Genomic DNA, 17897 nt, shown 5'->3' on the forward strand with positions numbered 1-17897 from the left:
AGATTTATAAAATAAACTCTGAATTCAGTTTGATTTTTCATTTTGTGTATCTCACAAACACCATCACAATCACTTGGAAATCAAAGGCAAAGACATTTTTCAGTTGCCCACAAACTTGGTGATCCCACCCCTCTCCAAGTCAAAAAAATTTTTTTAATCTCAATCTTACTTTCCTGTGTATATTATTCCCTTCTGGAAATATGTTCTCCTCTGTACTTTCAGGACACATGCTTGTTTGGTTCTCCTCCTGCTTGACCTTCTCATTTGCCAGTCCTTCTTCATCATCCCAACCTTGACTCTTTTTTTTTTTTTTTTTTCCTTCTGGACTCACTTCCTAAGCTAAGAAAGGATCGCTGGTGGTGCAGTGGTTAAGCACTCGGTTGCTAACTGAAAGTTTGATGGTTTAAGCCAACTAGCCACTCCACAGAAGAAAGATGTGGCAGTCTGCTTTTGTAAAAATTGATGGCCTTGGAACGATCCTACCCTGCCCTATCGTGATGGTGGTGGTGTGTCATGGAGTCAGCTCTGACTCAGCAAACCTGGATAGGTTTCTGAGAGCAGTTAATGGATTTGAACTATTGGCCTTCTGGTTATCAGTCCAGTGCTTATCCTACAGTGCCACACCAGTACTTGTCCTATAGGCTAGTTGTAAGTTGGAACTGACTCAGAGGCAGTGTGTATGTGTGTGTGTGTAGGCTGATAAAAAAAAATCAGTCAATGGAAACCCTATACAGCACAATGGTCCAACCCACAACCAATCATGGGGATGGCATAGGATCAGGTAGCATTTAATTTCATTACGCTTAAAATCACCATGAGTTAGGTGCCAACTTGATGTCAGCAAATAACATAGACACTGTTACTACTCAATTTGTACTTACTAACCTGACACCTCTCAAACTCATGGCCCCGCCTCAACTTTTATATCTTATTGTCATCTCAAACTTGTTGTTGTTGTTGTTGTTGTTGTTAAGTACCGTCGAGTCGATTCCGACCCATAGCAACCCTGCAGGGTTTCCAAGGAGCAGCAGGTAAGCTTGAACTACTTGCAGTTCAGACGGCTTTGCAGTCTCAAACTTAAGACATCTAAAATGTTACTTTTGATTTTCTGTCACCAGCCTGTTCACCCGAGACAGTGAATTACTGTATCGTTCATTCTATTGAGAAGGTCCAAATCCCACGAATCATCCTCAATTCCTCCCTTTCCTGTTGTTGTTGTTGTTAGGTGCCACTGAATCCATACTGACTCATAGCCACCCTAAGCACAAAAGAACAAAACACTGCCCCGTCCTGCACCAACCTCACAATCATTGCTACACCTGAGCTCATTACTACTGCCACTGTGCCAGTCCATCTCGTTGGGGGTCTTCCTCTTTTTTTCTGACCCTCCACCTCACCAAACATGATATCCTTCTCCCTCCTGATAATATGTTCAAAGTATGAGATGAAGTCTGGGTTTCCAGGCTTCTAAGTAGCACTCTGGCTGTATGTCTTCCAACATAGATTTGTTTGTTATTTTGTCAGTCCATGATATTTTCAATATTCTCCACCGCCACCATAACTCAAATGCATCTGTTCTTCTACAGTCTTCCTTATTCACTGTCCAACTTTTACATGCATATGAAGTTATTGAAAATACCATGGCTTGGGTCAGGTGCACCTTAGTCCTCAAACTGACACCTTTGCTCTTGAACACTTTAGAGACGTCTTGTGCAGCAGATTTGCCCAATGCAATACATCATTTGATGTCTTGACTGCTTCTTCCATGAGTGTTGATGGTTGATCCGAGGAAAATGAAACTTTGACTTCATTTATATGGATGTTTTAGGCATTTGGGGTACAAAAGCAAAATAGCTATACCAAAATAGCTATATTGGTCTGGTGGTCAGGATTTCTGTTCTCTTACACAGATGCAATCCATACTGAGATCTGTGGTCTTCAATCTTCATCAGTAAGTGTATTAGGTCCTCTTCACTTTCAGTAAACAAGGTTGTATCATCTGCACATCCTTTCCCTAGCACTTCACCTTCAAACCATCAACCAGTCTGTCAGTTATCAATATAAGCTGTATTCTGAATCCAACCCCTTCTCACTACCTTCACTACTCACAGCTTCCTCCTGCTTCCCCACCTCCACTTCAGAGTGGACAGTGAGCATTCACTGTCCCTCTCACTTGGGACATTGTAATAGCCTCCTGATTGGTCTCCCTTCTTTCTTACTTCCAACAGCTGATCACCATGGAATTTGTTAGTATGGTGAAAACACATACCATAAAACACACACCCATTCAGCATCTTCTGCATGCCAGTTCAATGACATTGGCCACACTCTGGGCATCATGTCACCACTCTTGCTATCTCTAGTCATGTTGTTTCTTGACCATTAACATAGACTTCTCTTATCACCTAAACGTGTCCTCTGTGTTTGAGAGTTACTATTGTCAATTTGATCTCAACTAGGTAATCCTTTAGAAGAGCACAATGGTCTAGGTAAATATTCTTTACTAGTTGAACTAAACTGAAGGAGCTCTGGTATCGTAGTGGTTATTAATCGGGCTGCTAACCTCAAGGTTGGCAATTCAAAACTACCAGCCATTCCGCAGGAGAAAGATGAGGCTTTCAGCTCCCGTAAAGATTTACAGCCTTGGAAACCCTAAACTAAACATCTTTAGTTTAAAGATGACTTTATGGGATCATTTAGGTTCAATGCTTAAAGACTTTCCTAATATCTATAGATTCAGAGTGCCCCCCACCTCCATCTTAATGGGTTTTTATACGAATTTGAAATTCTGTTGCATAACTTTCTTCTTTTTGATCATGATCCATCACTTGGGTCATTGACCAAAATGTTCAGTAATGGTAGTGGACCATCACTGAGGGTTTAAAACACAAATCAGGCCATGTTGCTTTTCTGCTCGAAACACTCCTGCCATTTCTCATCTTTCTTGCAGTGAAATCCAAAGTCTCACCATGACCTCCCTGTCAGCCCCCACTTTATCCCTCCTCTGGTCAGCCAGTCCAGGCTCCCCAACTACTCATCTCTAGCTACACTAACCTCATTACTCTCAGGGAAGGTGACATCTGTACTGTTCAAAAGGGTGGGTCTTTACTAAAATTCAGTACAAATGTCACCTTCCCTGAGAGTCAATGAACTACCATGCTGATGAACCGTCTCTGACTTTCTTTGTCATCTGTCTTACATGACTGTTCTCCACAGGAATCACCTCTAACTGAAATTATCATTCTGTTTGCATGTTCCTTTTCTGTTTACTCAACTAGAAAAGAAACTCCAGGAGGGCAGTAATTTCCGTCTGTCTTCTTTGTTTCTGTCCCTTGTGTCTGGAAGAGTGATTAGAACATAAAGTTGCCATTGAGTCAACTCCAACTCATGGTGACCCTGTGTGTGTCAGAATAGAACTGTTCTCCATAAGGTTTCTGATAACTGATTTTTGTGGTGCCGCTGGGTAGAGTTGTTACCTGCAACCTTTAAGTTAGCAGCCGGGCACTTTGTTTGCACCACCCAGGGACTCCTGCATGGATTGTTGTTGCTATTATTTTTGATATTGTTGGGTTCTGTCAAGTTGGTTCCAACTCATAGCGACCCTGTACAGGGCTTCCAAGGAGCAACTGGTGGGTTTGAACCACTGACCTTGTGGTTCACAGTCCAGTGCTGATCCTACAGCACCACACATTTGTTGGCTGAGTTTATTTGTCAAATCTTTAAAAATTATTCCTTATTGCTAACTTTATAATCTTACAGTGCCATAAACGGAGGGGTTTTTTTGTTGTTGTTGTTTGGGTTTTTTGTGTGTGTGTGTGTTTTTTTTAAGGCAAAAGCAGTTTTACCTATAAGTCTAAGTCCGAACACACAACGATTCTCAGTCTATGGGCTTATCTGATCTTTAGGTCTTTGAACAGTGTTTACATATTCTTGTAGCAGAGTCCCAAATCAGGCTTCTACTCAGAGATCACCGTGTGCTTCACTATATTGCTTTTTCTTGAGATTCCGTAGCCCTCCCTGCCCTGCTCTCATCTTGTTAGTCCAACTGTTCTTGGTGATGCCCCTCAGCTGTACAGAATGAGCCATATTTCCCATCCTCATTGTCCTCAGGAACAGAGCAAAGGAAAATGAACTTCAACTAAAGCCTCAGAAGTTCTCTTAGATCCCATTATTCGTTAGCAGACAGTTCTTGAACCTGTGTCTTGTGCTAGGAACAGTGGTGGCCATTAAGACACAAAAATGGGTGTCATTGTCCTTCTGTACAGGAATTCACAGACTAGCAGGATAGAGAAACAGGCAGGCAAGTAAGAAATGACCTGTGTGGAGAGGTGGCTGGGTAGAGGAGAGGGGACTAAGCGTGTGAAAGAGACAGTGTGTAGAAACACAGGGTCTTGAGAGCAGTGGGCTACACCTTGAGGTACTCAGGAGGAAGTGAGGTGGGACCTACGTGGCAGAAACAAAACAGGAAAGGTAAGCAGACGCCAAGACAGTTGGGGAATGTCACGCTAAGAAATTTGGACTTTATTCCAAACCTACTGAAGATCTGATGAAAAGCAAAGGATGAATTTCTTTTTAGTTTTATTAGTAGTATGAGAGTGCAGAATTCATTCACTTGTTCATTTTTATGTTGTTATTGCTGAGTGCACTTGAGTCTATTCTGACTCATACTGGCTCTGTATAATATTTCCAAGGCTGTCAATCTTTGCGAGAGCAGACAGCCTTGTCTTTCTGCTGCAGAGTGGCTGTTGGCTTGAACTGCTAACCTCGTAGTTAGCAGCCCAGTGCTTATCCTACAGAGCCACAGGGCTCTTATAACTTATCTATTTAGTCAATAGTACCTTGAGTTTGTTCCCATCTTCTGGGGCAGAGGAGGTGGATGTGATTTGATGGAATGACTGAGGAAGTAGCATTTCCTTAGGCCAAATTGGACCTTCCTGTTCCTAAGTTCACCTGCTCTGCCTCTTTTTCTGCTCTCCTCCTCTGGGAGTCACAGATTCACTCCTCCAGAGAACTCAATTCTTTTTGTGACTTTTTATTGTGAATTGAGTGAAGGTTTATAGAACAGATCATCAGTTCCACATTCAACAAGTCACATACTTCTTGTCATTGCAATGATTGCAATCCCCTCCATGTACCATCAGTATTTACCTCTAGTCCCTTTATTTTTTTTCCTCCTTCCCCCACTGCCACCCACCCTGTAACCATCATAGAATTGTTTTGTTTAGTAAGAAAATATTTTCTTAATGTTTTACAACAGTGGTCTCATTCAATATTTGTCTTTTTGTCATTGACTAATTTCAGTCAACATAACATTCTCCAGGTTCATTCATGTTGTGATGTGTTTTGCAGATTCTGTTATTCTTCAATGTTGCATAATATTCTGTTGTGAATATGTAATAAAGTTTGTTTAACCATTCTTCTGTTGATGGGCATTAAGACTGTTCATTCTTTAAAAAAAAAAAAAAAAAAATATATATATATATATATATATATATATGTATGTATGTATGTTTTATTGTGTTTTAAGTGAATGTGCTAAATAAGTATTTAACAGTTTTTATACAAATTTTTTCCATGCCAGTGGGTAAAAGTTTTACGATGTATCAACATTCTAATGTTTTCCATTCTGTTTGCTCTGTTTCCATTGATCTAGCTTCCCTTTCCCTCCTTGCCTTCTCATATTTGCTTTTAGGTCGCTATTGACTATTTAGCTTCATATAGTTCATTGCTTAAGGGAGCACATTACTTACAGATGATATTATTTTATAAGCCAATCCTTTATTCAGTTAAAAGATGACCTGCAGAAATAGTGTCAGTTCCAAGTTCAAAGCCTGTGTTAGCATAATAGTCTTGGGGGCTCCTCTGGTCTCTATCAACCCAGTCGTTTTGGCCTTTGTTTGGAATTTGAATTTTGTTTCATATTTTCTTCCATTATATCTGAGACCTTCGATTGTGTCCTTGATCAGAATGACAGGTAGTAATAGTTACGTACCGACTAGTTCTTCTGGTTGCAGCTTGTAGTTTGTGTGGGCTATTAGTCCCATGGACTGGTTCCTTCTCTAAGTCTTTGGTTTCCTTCATTCTCCTGTATTCGTTACAAGTAGAGACTAATAGGTATATCTTAGATGATTGCTCACAAGCTTTGAAGACGCCAGACACTACTCACTAAACTTGGATATAGAACATTGTATTTGCAAGTTATGTTATGCCAACTGACTAAATTGTCCACTAAGTCTATGGTCCCAAGACTTTTGACCCAGTAAACGAACACGAGTTGTTTAGCTTTGCCTAGGAAGCCTCCATAACCATGTCAGTCAATATTCATCTATTTTAAGCTCCTCCTACATTCTAAGCACAGTGCTAGGCTCTGAGTATATGCTGCTGTTGTTAAGTGCTGCTGAGTCAGTTCCAACTCATAGAAACCCTGTGTAGAGTTTCCAAGGAGCAGCTGGTGGGTTTGAACCACTGAACTTTCAGTTAGTGGTCCACTGCTTCTTCTACAATATCACAGCAGTATCCAACCAAAACCACTGCCATCTAATCAATTCCAACTCATAGTGACCCTAGAGGATAGAGTAGAACCGCTCTCTAGGGTTCCAAGGCAATAGCAGTAAATCTTTATAGGAGCAGACAACTTCATCTTTCTCCCATGCAGTAGCCGGTGAGTTTGAACCACTGACCTTGCAGCTAGTGACCCAATGCATAACCCATTATGCCACCAGGGCATGTGTCATTGTTGTTAAGTGCCATTGAGTCTTTCTGACTCATAATGGCCCTGTATGAGGTTTTCAAGGAACAGGCAGTGGGTTTGAACCACTGTTAGCAGTCCAGTGCTTATCTTACAGCCACACCAGGATTCCACCAGGGCATATAGTACCTAATAGTCATATTCTTTGCTATTATAGAGTCAACAATCCCAAACAAAGGTTGGGTGGCAGCTTCTGCCCTAGAGAGCTGTGTGAATGGGGTAATTTATTAATAACAAAGAGTTATAACAATTCCCCAACAATTGGTATATATTTAAGCAAAACAAGGTACATGCATATAATGGAATACTATTGAACAATTTAAAATGGTGTTTCAATGAGTTCTTAATAGTATAAGAGAAATATTTATGATGTTCTCTGGAAAAAAAGCAGAATAAAAAATTCTACAGTGATACATACCTATAGGGAAAAAGAAACATAAAAAAGACCCTGAAATATGCAAACATGTTAATTCTAGTTGCTTCTTAGCAGAGCATTTATTCTTCTACTGATATTTTTTCTGTACCAACAAATTTTCTCTATTAAGCACACATCTAGTCTTTCAACACACCAGCTGTTGAAAAAGGGCAAAAATGAACAGAACAAGAAATAAAGGTTGGAAGACAAAAATCAGGACAGACATTTGTCTGCTTGACATGATTTAGTTGTCATCAAACTTGAAGGACTATGATAGCAGGAGGGTGTCTTATCTGAGAGGGGTTCTCATAAGACCCATGACTGCTCTTTCTGACTCATGAATGAAGGCTATGTAACAGCTGTGCTCTGAGTGAGACAGCTGACCACTCTAGTGTTGAACGTTCTAGGGAGAAGTCAGTCTTCCTTTTAGACACCATTCCTCCTACTTATCCACCACCTGACAGAGACTTTTCAAAGACTTTTCCAAAAAACAGAGTAAACAGGAGAGTCCTGGCCACACAGGAAGCAGGTGTTCTTCTTAGAATAAAGACACGCTCCTTCCAACATCCTAGTTTTCCTTTCAACTTTGGAATCTTCAAGTCTTGCTAACAACTAATAATTAAATTTTTTCATCTCTTCCAGGAAATGATCGAAATGGCCTAGATTTCAACAGACAGGTAAGGGTTTGGCTCAGAAGGAAATCCTTTATTCCGTAAATTTCGTAGGTCAATTGTGGGGAATACAAAGAAGAGTAAGTAAAGTTTGAGGGTGCTTATTCATAGATTTCCATCTTCCAGGATTGGAAGACATCTGTAAAGCACCCTGAGGGTACACCCATCATGATTCGATGTTGGTGTCTCTTCTTCAGTAGTCCTTCAAAAGAGTACTGATAAGTGGAGCACCTGTAAGGGATTTTAAAAGATTTGTGGAACAAGCGGTCGGGTCCCCTCAGGGCAAACCCCATTCCAAGACTAAGACTCAATGGGAATACATGAGGAGACACATGTTCTGACTGGTGATCACGTTGGTCACCGATAAGGGGAAGTGGGAGAAAACAGCAATGAAGTTGTGAGCTAAGTCCAAACACGTTCAATAGACTCCTGTGAACCCAGCAGTATGGTAAGACCTGGGGACTCCTGGGCCCAGAGCCAGTGACATAGCCACAGAGGACTAGAGTGGAAAATGAAACATCCAGCTGATAAGAAGAGAGGGCATATGCACAAGAATACCCACACTTGCAGATAATACCCACTTGACCTGGCTTCAAAGGCCAGATGATCAGAGCTTAACTAGAAGAAGAAAAAAGAGGGAAAAAAGTAATCTGGTACAATTTGATGAACTTGACCTACACCTATGGATGCAGTAGCTCAAAAGAGGGAACATATCTTTACAGCAAGGATCATTCCCACCCCCTCCATACACAGGGTAGACAGGGATGGGCAACAGGGACATTGGCTACCCAAAATGGGGGCTACAAAGGCAAGAAGTGACTGGCTTACAAGCTTTCAAGAGGGAACCTAGATCCAGAGGGTGCAGAGGAAGGTAGAATCTCCACTGAGCAGTAGCCAATCTGTCTGTGCGGGACTGATGAAAGGAGATGGGGATAGCACTCATGGGGTACAATAGTGAATAATTACTATCAGGACTGACTGTGAGAGTTGGAAATGTAAAGGTAGACATTTTGTAGCAAAAGAAAGGAAGTGGTTGACTTTTCAGGCCAGGAGTGGAGGTCCCTGGGACCATCAAGGGAGAAGAGCAGAGTGCGGGATCCAGAGAAGCAGTGATGCCAGAGATGGAGGCAGAGACAATGACATGGAGAGATGGAGTGGGTGGGAACTCTAGACCCAGAGAGAGAGAGGGACTGTGTGCTGACGGACAGGGGTCAGGCTTGTGGGGTATACCCTTTGGTTGGTTGATGCTGCATGGAGGGGATGGTAACCATGGCAATGTAACAATAGGATGAATGTAAACCTAATGTTCTCCCATGTAAACCCTCACATAATTCATAATCAAACTGTTTTAAAAAATTGTGGAAAAATGGAAAAAAAGATCATGGAATTTTCCCACAAACTTTAAAAGTTCCTTCGTATTTAGGATTAACTACATGCCATACCAGATGTGGTCCAGAAATCTAAGTCAACAGCTCTTTTCTTGTCAATGCTTAGCCTGAGATTTCTGAGTCTGTTTGTGTGGACTAACTGTGGGTAGAATTTATGGAGCCCTGTGGGGAGGTACAAAGGGGGAAATGCCCATGTTTCTTCAGGGAACTCATGAGTTAAAGCAAGAAGATAGAGAACAAATAACACAAAAAGAGCACACCAATGAATACATAACCAGGTTCAGGGGATCAGTGTAGATACAAGTGTGGTTTGAAGAGAACCAAGATGGGTGGAATTAGAGTTGGTTGGGGAAGGTGGTGTTGATAAGAATGGATAGAGGTGGAAGTGTAAAGAGAAGTGTGAAGCAGAGGATGAGGACTTTACCCTTGAGGTTAGAGCTGATGGGAAGAAGACTGGGAAAAAGGGGTCAGACACGCTGTGATGTCAGAAGTAGATGGTGGGAGTGGGTGTGTTTGTTGGAGAGAGAACATCTAAGCTGTAGACACTCAATAAACAATAAGGGGATGCTCCAGAGTGAGACAATGAATTTGATACGAAGTCAGAGAACTTGGGTTCTGGTCCCTTTTCTGCCACTCACTAGCTATAAGACCTTGGTCAAGTTGCTAAATTAAAGGGCCTGAGTATCCTCAGTCAAAAGATTAATTTATAACATAATTTGTAGAGGCACACTATGCCAGGCGTGGAAATACAAAGAAAATTATGACATGGTTCCTGCCCTGGAGGAGCTCACAGTCTGGTAGGGGGAGAGAGAGAGAGACCTTTAAGTAAACAATTACGCATGTTCTTTACTAGAGGTGTCTAAATAGCATGGTGTCAAACAGAAGTGGAAATAGTTAATTTTGGGAACTACGGGCAGATTTCATAGAGGAGGTGACATTGAGTCCTGCTTTAAAGGGTAAGAATGTGTGTCAGGCAGAGAAAAATGGGGTGGAGAGGGAGCAAGTGGGGAGGAAGATAGTTACCAATGTGGGGTGCATTGGATAATCTTTAGAGCTCCTTCCTGTTCCAATATTGTGAGTCCAGGCTTAGATGGAAGTCTAGGGCAGGGCTGGAGATCAAAGATAGACATACATTCTTTTCTTCCTTTATCTGTGGGATGATCTGAAGTCACTACTAACATTTCCCAAAAGACTGCTGCTAACTCTGGGCACACCCTTCCCAGTCAGAGAGAAAAATATTCTTGAATCCTATGCCAGAATTTCCTACCGTGGTCTCACTAGGGTTGGTGTCAGATACCCCCCACCTCCGCCCGTGGACCTCTTCCCATTACCAGACCATACAGAATCCTTAGTAATGTTTACTAGTAATTTGAATAATAGAATATAGACATGCTCGATATACATAAATTGCTTAAATGTAATATTTCTTATATGAATATAAACACAGTTGTTTTATAAAATCTTTCTACATGGAATCATGACATTATTACAGTATTAGTAACTTACAAAACTTTTTTGACTTGTCTTCTTTAATTATTATTTCATTCTCAAAAATGTTATTGATGAAGGTTCACAAATACTATTTACCACAACATTGTAGTTAAAACACCAGAAAATTTGACAAAATTGGTGGCTATGAAAATATCACCAGCAATGAAATCTATGGAATAGCATGTGCTTGTAACATGTGCAGACAAAACCACATGATAAAAAGCCTCACTATGATAGGATAATAGTGACACCTCTGACAGGAGCACATTAGAAGATTCAAAAAGTAAATTAGCATAGAGTTTCAGCCTTGTGGGTATATTGATACATGTAAGCTTACCAAAAAGGAGCTCTGGTAGCGTAGTGGTTACGAATCGGGCTGCGAACCTTAAGGTCAGCGGTTCGAAACTACCAGCCGCTCCGCGGGAGAAAGATGAGGCTTTCTACTCCCGTAAAGATTTACACCCTCGGAAACCCTGTACAGGGTCGCTATGGGTCGGAAACGACTCAACGGCACTCAACAACAACAACAACAAGCTTACCAAAACGATTTTTGTTGTTTATAACTAACTACAGGTATAGTTTTATTTTTTTTTTAAATAATAAATTTATGCTGCTGAAACAGTGCACAAAGATTTTATAGCTAATCATTTTATTGTCACCCTTACACACACACACACACACACACACACACACACATACACCTTAACAGTGCACAAAGATTTTATAGCTAATCATTTTATTGTCACCCTTACACACACACACACACACACACACACACACACACATACACCTTAACAGTGTCACCTGAGTGGTCTAAACCCCCACACTAGTGACCAGACTGATTGCTTAGGCAGGTAAATCCTACAATTTTGCTCATCAGAGAGGTTGGGAAAAGTTGGCTAGACCAACCTTTCTATTGGAGATGTAAACTGGAGATAGGTTTTCAATAATAGTCAGCTCTAGCTTGGCTATGAGAAAGGACTTCCAGCCAATGAGGCAGATTAAACACTGGAACAACTCTCAAGCAAGGAGACAGGCATCACCTTCTCACTCATGATTTGTAAATGAGAGAGAGATTCTTATGTAAGGAACAGTTTGACTGGTTTCCCCTCAAGGGCAGGAGGCAATCCTTAAGGATTCCTGATCCCTAAGGAGAGTCTTAAACAGATTGGGATGTGCCCTGTGGCCTGTGCTTTCTGCCCTGAGAACTCAGAATCCATTGACCCAGGGTCAGCCTCTCACTGCTCCAGGCCCTTGGCCAAGATGCGAGGGGAAGGCTCATCCAACACCAAGATATGCCCACACCAGCCTAGCCAGGAGATGGCCTCCACACAGTCCTGGTGGGTTTGGCTGCTTGTGCTATCTGTCAGAGTTCAGCTTGAGAAACCCTCACACTTGTGGCAGCTCCTCTGCCCTGGGTAGCCTAAAGGGAAGCCCCAACCTTCTGAACTAATTTGAAGAACATATCCTCACTTTTGCCAGCAGCGAACCTCACTTGGGTTTGTTTCCTTTGGATGAGACACATGGGGTGGGTGGGTCATTCCCTCCCTCCCTTGGGAGGGGTTTTGTATTTCTCATTACTGACAAGAACAGACATGACAAGTCTTTCTTTTAAAGAGGGGGAATTTTGGAGGAAGAGACACTTAGCCAAGTCACACTCATTTACACACTTACACACTTAGGCTGCTCACCAGTACCCCCTGACCAGAGTGACTGTGCCAAGGTCTCCTTCTCCCTTTTCTTACTCTGTCATCCAGATGCCTCCAGGCACCAGCTCCCATCCACACACTTCCATTCACAGCAGTACACAGCAGGCCTCAGGCCACTGCCCTGACAGCCCAACCAGTTACTATGGAGTCAAATCCAACTCATGGTGGGCCCATGTGTGTCTGAGTTCTAATTGTGCTCCATATGGTTTTTAATGACTGAATTGTGAGAAGTAGATTACCAGACTTCTCTTGGTGGTGCCTCTGGGTGGACTCAAACTTCCAACCTTTCAGTTTACAGCTGAGTCCATTAGCTATTTGTACTCCAGCCAGGCTCCTGCTTTTCACAGCAAGGGAAAGAAGCCAACGTAATACCAACCACCGAGCCCTGTGCAAGGTACTTTTTTACAATCCAAAATCATCAAACAATACCATTAATCTCACATGCAAGTAAAATTTCGTTGAAGATAATTTTTTAAATGTTTGCAGCAGTACATCACCAAGGAGCTGCCAGAAATTCAAGCCAGATTCAGAAGAGAACGTGGAGTGAGGGATACCATTGCTGATGTCAGAGGGATCTTGACTGAAAGCAGAGAACCACAGAAAGATGTTTAGTTATACTTTATTGATTATGCAAAGGCATTTGACTGTGTGGCTCATAATAAGCTATGGATAACATTGAAAAGAATGTGACTTACAGAACATTTCATTGTTCTCATGAGGAATCTGAACATAGACCAAGAGGCAGTTGTTCAAACAGAACAAGGGGTTACTAAATGGTTTAAGGTCAGGAAAGGTGTGCACCAGGGTTGTATCCTTTCACCATACTTATTTATTCAATCTATATGCTGAGCAAATCATCTGAGAACCTGCATTATATGAAGAGTTTGGCATTAGAATTGGAGGAAGATTTTTTAATAACCTATGATTTTCAGATGACACAACCTTGCTTGCTAGAAGCAAAGAGGACTTGAAATATTTATTGATTAGAAAGACTAGAGTCTTCAGTATAGCTTGCACCTCAATGTAAAGAAAACAAAATCCTCACCACTGGACCAAATAACATCAGGATAAATGGAGAAAAGATTGAAGCTGTCACAGACTTCATTTTGCTTGGATCCGCAATCAACACTCATGGAAGCATCACTCAAGAAAGCAAACAACATTAGACAAATTTGCATTAGACAAATCAGTGGTAAAAGATCTCTTTAAAGTATTAATAAGTATAAAGAGGTCATTTTGAGAACTAAGGTACACCTGACCCAAGCTATGGTATTTTTCACTTGCCTCCTATGCATGTGAAAGTTGGACAATGAATAAGGAAAAACATAGAAGAATCGATGTATTTGAATTTTGGCGTTGGCAAGAAATATTGAAAGTACCTGGATTGCCAGAAGAACAAATGAAAATGTCTTGGAAGAAGTACAGCCAAAATGTTCCATAGAAGTCAGGATGGCAAGACTTCATCTCTCCTATTTTGGACATGTAGTCAGGAGGGACCAGTCCTTGGAGAAGGACATCATGCTTGGTAAAGTGGAAGGTCATCGAAAAAGAGGAAGATTGCCAATAAGATGGATTGACACATTGGCAGCAACAATGGAATTATAGTGGCGCAGGACTGGGCAGTGTTTCATTCTGTTGTGCGTAGGGTTGCTATGAGTCGGAACTGATTCACAAGCACCTAACAACAACAAACCGGTGAGGTCATTGTTATCACCTCCATTTTGCAGGTGGAGAAACTGTCTCCCAGTCAGCCCCACCTTTTTCAACTAAGGCTCTGAGAAGTTAAGTAACTTGCCCTAGGTCACAGAATTGGTTAGGTGTTGTTTGAATCCAACTCTCTTTTACTCCAGAAACAATTTTTCTCATTTTGCCTTGTTGCATCCTCCTTCCCCTCTTCACTCTGTCAACTTCTCTTTCCCTAGGGAGAGGCCTTCAGGAGAGGCCTGGGAGCCAGAGGCTGAGCATGCCTCACTGGGAGGAAGTAAGAGGCACCAGGAGTAGAAAGGGAAAGAAAGAGTAGCTGTGTAGCAGCAACCTCTGTTGGAGCAGAAAGGGAGTTGGCAGACACAAGAGCACAAAAGAAGAGCTGCCGTATTTGGGGAAACTCAGGATGGAAGGGCCCAAGTCAGTCATTGTAATTGGGAGTTACAGCCAGGTGCTGGATAAACTCCAGTACTGGAGTTGCATCAGCAAGGACATAGGCTCATCAGGAAGTTTCCATGTTGAGCCATATAGGTGTATATATGACAAGTGGACAAGTGTCTGGGAACAGTTGCACTATGTAAGTGTTTGCTATTATTGTGTTAGTAGGCATGGAGAGACCTAGATTTGAGAGATACGAGGGGGACTTCAAAAGGTTTATGGAAAATGGAATGAAAAGATAATGGAATTTTTCCATGAACTTTTGAAGCCGCATCACATTGAAGCTCCTGAGATAAGTACAGGAGGATTTTGGCAACAGGTTGAACATGGCCAGCAAAGGAGAAAGCAGAGTCAAATGCCACAGCCAAAGAGCAAGAAGACAGGAGGTGGAACAAACTTGTCCAGATGGTGAGAGGAGGAAGAAGGGCAGATGGCAAGCTTTAGTTGTCTAAATTGTGATGGGAAAATTGGGTCTGAAGCCCAGGAGACAAGTCAGGACTGCAGATGAATACTGGAGAGTCACCATAGACTTGGTGTTCACTAAAGTGTTGGGAAGGAGAGAGATCCCCCCAGGTGGGTGTGCAGAGTGAAAAGAGGACCAAGGACAGAACCCAGAGGAAAAGGGACATTTAAGGAACAGGCCATAGATGAGACTAAGAAGGAATAATCAAAGGGACAAAAGGGGAACCACACTCATGAAGGGAGAGGCTCCCATGAAGTTGGAAAGAGCCAACATCATCAAAACAATCAGAGGTAACAGAGAACCCAAAGCTTCAGAGCAGGCGAGTGGCTTTGGTAGTGAGCGGAACAGGAAGAACCTTATTGCAATTTCTATAGTTCCCTTAGTGAGAATAGATACTGGATTGTAAGGTAAGCAGGAGTCAAGGAAATGAATGCAGACAAGGAATGCAGAATTTCCCTTTGAGTGTGATGATTGGGGGTGGGGAGGGCGGGGGTGGTGGAGGTATTGGTCTAAAGCAGAGACAAGTGAAGAGAAAGCTTTTGAGGGAGACTTGAGTGGGTTGTGTGTCTGGAGAGAGAAAGAAAAGAGAACCCGGAAAGAGAGAAAGCCCAATTGAAAGCTTTGCCTACAAGAGTTGGTGGGTTTTTCTTAGGTAGAGGGTGAGCTGAGTATCTTGTAGGTGAGTTCAGGAGCCCAGAGGATAGCTCTCCTGGTCATGGGGTTTATCTACTTCATTTCCTGCTCTTCAGGACAAGAGCTAACTTCATAAGAACGGTGAGAGGCGGAATTGCCTTAAAGGCTTCTTGTAGAGTCCACAGTGACAAGTACATATTTGAGTAGCACACTGATCTGACTGCTGGATTCCCCATCATCCAAGACCATGCATGGGTTTCCACCAAGATAGATCACAGCAGTGTTTCCATGTGTTTTGTTAATGTTATTTTTCTAGAAGACCTCCTAAAAGTTCTATGAGGTTGGCTGAGTCTGAAGCACCCTGGCCCTAAGTTCCGGTTGCCTGAGTTTCCACGCAGTCCTAGACTTAGGCAATGCTCTGAGCTCACCACACCAATGCCAGGCTCTCCTGTGCACCTCTCCGGACCCCCAGCCCAGCTAGTCCAGAGCAGTTACCACAAGATAACATTTAAATGTTAGCCACATGTGACTTTCCTTCATTATTTTTAAAAACATGACAGAGCAACTGGCAGGGTTGTCTGGTTGCCCCTGGCATGCTTTGATTTGCGATATTTAATTAGCACAATGGGGCATCATCTCTAAAATCAATCCAATTCAGCCAAAGAAGAGGTCTGTGCAGATCCAGAATGATGAGGAGGCTTCTCTAGGGAGGCCTCTGAGGGAGACTCAGGAGAGGTATGACAAGACTCTCAAGCAGGCATGTGGGGGTCTGGTACCACCAGGAACAGTCTCAGAATAGTAGGCACTGGCTCAGCTGAGCTGCAAAGGGCAAAGAGGGAAATAAGTGGCTGCATTTGACCTGTTAGTTCCATAAATAAATATGTACTTAGCTAGGTGTTGAGGCATCAAAGAGGAGTATAACATGGTCCCTGCCCCACAGGAGTTGAAAGTCCTGGTGGGGAAGAAAATGCAGCTGAAGCTGTGGAGAGGGAGGGCCAGTTATCTTGTCATTGGGGTTGGATGGGGTTGCTTTGTAAGTCTAAGGAAGCCCAGCAGTCCAATAGAACCTCAGGACCATGGGTCCAGTAAGCAGGCAGGAAAGTCTGAGGCCTCCCTGTGAAAGACCCCAAAGGATAAGAACTAAGGATGGCAAGATGATCTTGTCCCCCAATGGTTGTTTCCCTCTGGTGCTATTTTTTTCTAAAAGTAGCAGCATTCAGTTTCTGCTTCTGCACCTCCCAGTGGAAGCAGGGTAAAGGGTCAGGCAAAGATAGCATAGAACGTGAGCTGGTGAACTACATTCTGCTTAGTCCTAAGCAAGGTCACTCACTGGTCATTTAATGGTACTTAACAGCAACAAAAAGCAGTTGTTAATTGCTGTTAGTTGGTTCCAACTCATAACAATTCCATGTACAACAGCACAGAATGGTGCCCAGTCCCGTGCCATCTTTACAACTGTTGGTATGCTCTGAGTATTTGTTGCATACACTGAGTATTTTGAGTGCTTCTTAATCTAAAGGACTCATCATCCAGCACTGTATTGAACAAAATTCTATTGTGACCCATAGGATTTTCATTGGCTGATTTTCCATATGTTGGCAGGTCTTTCTTCCTAGTCTGTTTTAGTCTGAAAGCTCTGCTGACACCTGTCCACCATGGGTTACCCTTCTGGTTTTTGAAATACCCCTGGCATAGCTTCCAACATCACAGCAACATGCAAGCCACCACAGTATAGCAAATTGATAGGTGGGTGGTAAAATCCTAGGCAGCAGGATTGAGCTTTAGGGTATCAATATACAGTGTCCCTCTTTTTTTTTCCTCTCCAAGGTGCCAACCCAGCTGAAAACCATATAAACAAGCCTTACAGATAGAACTTTATTGAAGATGTAGTTTTGTTGTATGGCTACAATGGGCTTTCTAAGACCTCACTCCAGAATTAAACACACCAACCAGCACTAAATAAGGAGCCCTGGTGGCATTGTAAGATTAGCACTGGATTGCTAACTGCAAGGTTGGTGGTTCAAACCCACCATCTGCTCCACAGGAGAAAGAGAAGACTAATCCTGGTGTGGCACTGTGGGTTAATGTGCTGAACTGCGAGGTCAGTTTGAACCGCAAGATCTGCTGTTTAGTCTCACCAGCTGCTCCTCAGAAACCCTGCACAGGGTTGCTATAAGTCAGATCCAACTCGATGGCACTTAACAACAACTTCTTTAAAGATTTACAGTCTTGGAAGC

General features: G+C 42.4%; 1 protein-coding gene across 1 annotated transcript in view; it reads left to right on the forward strand.

Annotated features, from left to right (window-relative positions):
• POU2F3 (POU class 2 homeobox 3) overlaps window positions 1-17897 on the forward strand; it is a 159987-nt gene that overhangs the window by 73808 nt on the left and 68282 nt on the right. Inside the window, exon 4 of the mRNA XM_006833993.1 lies at window positions 7806-7840. Within this exon, the coding sequence (XP_006834056.1) occupies window positions 7806-7840 (35 nt within the window). The remainder of the gene's footprint in view (window positions 1-7805; window positions 7841-17897) is intronic.

Source organism: Chrysochloris asiatica, unplaced genomic scaffold (assembly GCF_000296735.1).
Source record: "Chrysochloris asiatica unplaced genomic scaffold, ChrAsi1.0 scaffold00008, whole genome shotgun sequence".
Classification (NCBI taxonomy): domain Eukaryota; kingdom Metazoa; phylum Chordata; class Mammalia; order Afrosoricida; family Chrysochloridae; genus Chrysochloris; species Chrysochloris asiatica.